Genomic DNA, 3,479 nt, shown 5'->3' with positions numbered 1-3,479 from the left:
TTATCAACTAACAGTTTGCTAAGCATGGCATGTACAAATGAGAGTTTCTATGAATACTTAATATTAATTCACGATCTCTGTCATTATAATGAGGTACCCAAAGTTCTCCCCGACAAGGGAAGACATAAGCCAAAGGCCCATAGCACAAGTTTTCCTGAATTAGGAAACACATTTCCAAAAAAATGATTCTTCTTCTTAAAGAACCGATCCTAAATTACCATTTTTTATGTCAATAAACCAAATAACTCAAGAATAAACCAAATAGCTCATATTTTGATTTGACACCATTTAAAGTACATTGAATACTAAGCTTTTGTATATTTCTTATTAATAAAAATGATGTGACCGGTTCAAAGAATTGTCATTTTTTTTTGTTTCTATTCGGATAGCCAACAAATATTCCGCTTGCAATTTAAGTCCATAGTCATTTCTAAGTGGTCCTAATTTTGATATTGATGCAAGTTTTCTTCTTTTCATGGTTTCCTGTAACAAATACAGAAATAAGGAAATCCAAAATGATCAATTTGATTAATGTGTTGTTCAATTGATTAACAATTCATGTGTCAAGCACTTCACTTATAACACTTAACATTGAAATAAGAAGCTTAACCCAAATTTTAACCAAAATTACTTTGAAAGAAAATCCGAACCTCAAAAAAAAATGTGGGCCTTTTATTCAAACATAATTTCACAAGGTGTTTTGTTGTCAATAACATGTAAGTCCATTTATAATATAATTGTCCTTTACAAGGAATCTTAAATATTCCTGATTACATAACGTTCATATCTTTAATATTGAATTAAATAAAAACAATTTCATTTATAAATTATATAATCATAACGTGAATCACATGCATATATGTTGACTGTGGTCTTTCTCCACGTTACCTGACTGGATTTACGTCCACATACATTTAATTCTACACCACTCGCCACATCCAGGATTACCTAACTCTTAATTACACCCGCCTCCTCTCTTTTCCTATTTTACCCTTCAACTTACGAGCTCATCATGTCTATTTTCGTAATTTCATTCTACCTCAATCATAAACCCAACTTCGTATATAAAACGAACTCGATGAACGTTTAATACCGGAGAGAGGTTTCAGGATGTCGCCGGTCAACTCTGATAATGTAGTTCCACTTCTGCCGGAGCATGAATCACCGGAAACACCCACAGAGGAGAAGCAACCGTCGGTTTCCGGAGCCGTGTTCAATGTTTCCACGAGCATAATAGGTGCCGGAATTATGTCGATTCCGGCGACTCTCAAAGTTTTAGGCGTATTTCCAGCGTTTGTGTTGATCGTGCTGATTGCGTGGCTGGTGGATGTTTCTGTGGAGTTCATGTTGAGGTTTAGTTACGCTGGGGGATCCACGACGTATGCAGGACTGATGAAGGAGTCGTTTGGAAAGATAGGATCTGTTGCTGTTCAGATTTGTGTGATGATTACGAATCTCGGTTGTTTGATCATCTATCTCATCATCATCGGTAAGCAACATTAACATATGCATTTGATTATCGATCAGATTCTAAATTATTACTTTGATTTAGTTAAATTGAAGCCATTGACTATACGATATCGTTAAATTTTGTAAATCAGAACAGTTCGTACAAGCAACATGTAAATCACTAAATTGTAATGAATAATTCTTAGCTTCAAATCTGTATGAGGAAATCACAAATCCTTCAATGGAAACTCGTTCGTATGGCGTTTAGAAATAACATTTGAATTTCTAATGCTATGACTAAATTCATCATAAATAGTTCCTGATTGTGATACGATACTGTGCGATTTTGTATTACCAGGAGATGTTCTCTCAGGAGCGCAATCTGGAGAAGAATCGGTTCATTTGGGAGTATTGCAAGAATGGTTCGGTATTCACTGGTGGAACACACGCAACGTCGCCATCCTCTTCATCGTTATCTTCGTTATGCTTCCATTAGTCTTATTCCGCCGTGTTGGTAAGTAATTTCTCACTTCTTCCACCACCATGATCGCAACCTTAACCTAATTACTCTTTTTCACAACAGAATTTCTATCGATGAGCTCAGCAGTAGCTGTTCTTCTAGCAATAGTGTTCGTCGGAATCTGTTCAGCCATGGCGATCTCTGCAACTGTCAAAGGAGAAACAAGGAACATCAAATTGTTACCTCAGTTAGATGATCAAGCCGCCTTCTTCAACCTCTTTACAGCCATCCCTGTCATCGTCACAGCTTTCACTTTCCATTTCAATGGTAAGAACTAATAACTAAAATCTAAAAAAACGTCATCGTTCCAACAAAATGAAACTAAACGAAAGCTACTACATGATCTATTCTCTTGTAGTACATGCGATTGGTGTAGAGCTAGGTAAACCCGAAGCAATGGCGTCTGCAGTTCGAATCTCTCTCATACTCTGTGCCCTAATTTACTTCTCAATTGGGCTATTTGGGTACATACTGTTTGGGGATTCAATCGAGGCTGACATTCTTGTGAACTTTGATGAAGCAACTGGATCGATGATTGGATCAGTGTTGAATGATATTGTTCGATTAAGCTATGCATTCCACTTGATGCTGGTGTTCCCTTTGTTGAACTTTTCTTTGAGGACAAATATCGATGAGTTTCTTTTCCCTGATAAGTCTCTTCTTGCTAAAGACAACAAGAGATTTCTGTTCCTCACGTTTATTCTGCTAGCTGCAGCTTATCTCATCGCCATAGCCATTCCAAATATATGGTATTTCTTTCAGTTCATGGGATCAACAGCTGCTGTTAGCATTGCCTTCATCTTCCCTGGTGCTCTTGCTCTCAGGTAAATATATTCACCATTACTTATTTATATTTTTTTCAGTCAAAATTGCTTTTTCATCTTCTTAATTGTATTAAGTTTATGAAATATGACAGAGATGTACATGGTATATCTTCAAGAAAGGACAAGATAATTGGAGCAACTATGATAATTCTTGCTGTTATTACAAGCACAATTGCAATTTCTTCCAATCTCTACAGCTTAGGAAACTAAATATGATTTTGTGTAGTGGTTTCTACTTTCTTGTATGATAGTTTACTTTCTTCATTCTTTTTTCCGACGTGGAAATCAATATTCTAGTGTCATGTATTACATAATATTAATTGAGTATCTTGAAAAAGGTAATATACGTTATAAATCCGATGATTATGGGTGGGCCCAAAAAGTCTGATTTGGTCAACCATGTTGTTGGTCCAACTGTACAATTGGATGAATAAGCACTGAACATGCCAGTTGGACAACAATCATTCAGAGTCCCATGAAAGATCTAAAAGTTACATTTGTAATATAGTTTTTACCTTTATCTATGCATTAAGCTTATTATTGAATGTATGATCAACTGCATATGATAGTAAGTTTAATACGAACCTTAACCTTTAGATAGTTAATGTTTTTATAAACATAAGGGTCAATAATATTTATACATGATTAATATTGACGTGAACCACATCCGTAAACAACCTATCACA

General features: G+C 35.5%; 1 protein-coding gene across 1 annotated transcript; it reads left to right on the top strand.

Annotated features, from left to right (window-relative positions):
- Positions 1-1,074: 1,074 nt before the first annotated feature.
- On the top strand, positions 1,075-3,148 carry LOC145073383 (amino acid transporter AVT6C-like). Its single transcript, XM_079019935.1, has 5 exons — positions 1,075-1,489; positions 1,808-1,963; positions 2,033-2,236; positions 2,328-2,793; positions 2,886-3,148. The coding sequence occupies exons 1-5, from the start codon at positions 1,111-1,113 to the stop codon at positions 3,001-3,003; spliced, it is 1,323 nt and encodes a 440-aa protein (XP_078876061.1). The 5' UTR covers positions 1,075-1,110; the 3' UTR covers positions 3,004-3,148.
- The last annotated feature ends 331 nt before the right edge of the window (positions 3,149-3,479 follow it).

Source organism: Lactuca serriola, chromosome 9, assembly GCF_051521515.1.
Source record: "Lactuca serriola cultivar US96UC23 chromosome 9, Lser_US96UC23_V15, whole genome shotgun sequence".
NCBI classification, from domain to species: Eukaryota; Viridiplantae; Streptophyta; class Magnoliopsida; order Asterales; family Asteraceae; genus Lactuca; species Lactuca serriola.
This window is presented reverse-complemented; position numbering and strand designations above follow the sequence as displayed.

What these genes read in the sequence shown, in the direction of transcription:
- LOC145073383 (XM_079019935.1), top strand. Translation starts at nt 1,111, where the DNA reads ATGTCGCCGGTCAACTCTGATAATGTAGTTCCACTTCTGCCGGAGCAT. An exon ending in CATCTATCTCATCATCATCG is followed by an intron (nt 1,490 to 1,807) that starts GTAAGCAACATT and finishes TTGTATTACCAG; the next exon opens with GAGATGTTCTCTCAGGAGCG. An exon ending in AGTCTTATTCCGCCGTGTTG is followed by an intron (nt 1,964 to 2,032) that starts GTAAGTAATTTC and finishes TTTTCACAACAG; the next exon opens with AATTTCTATCGATGAGCTCA.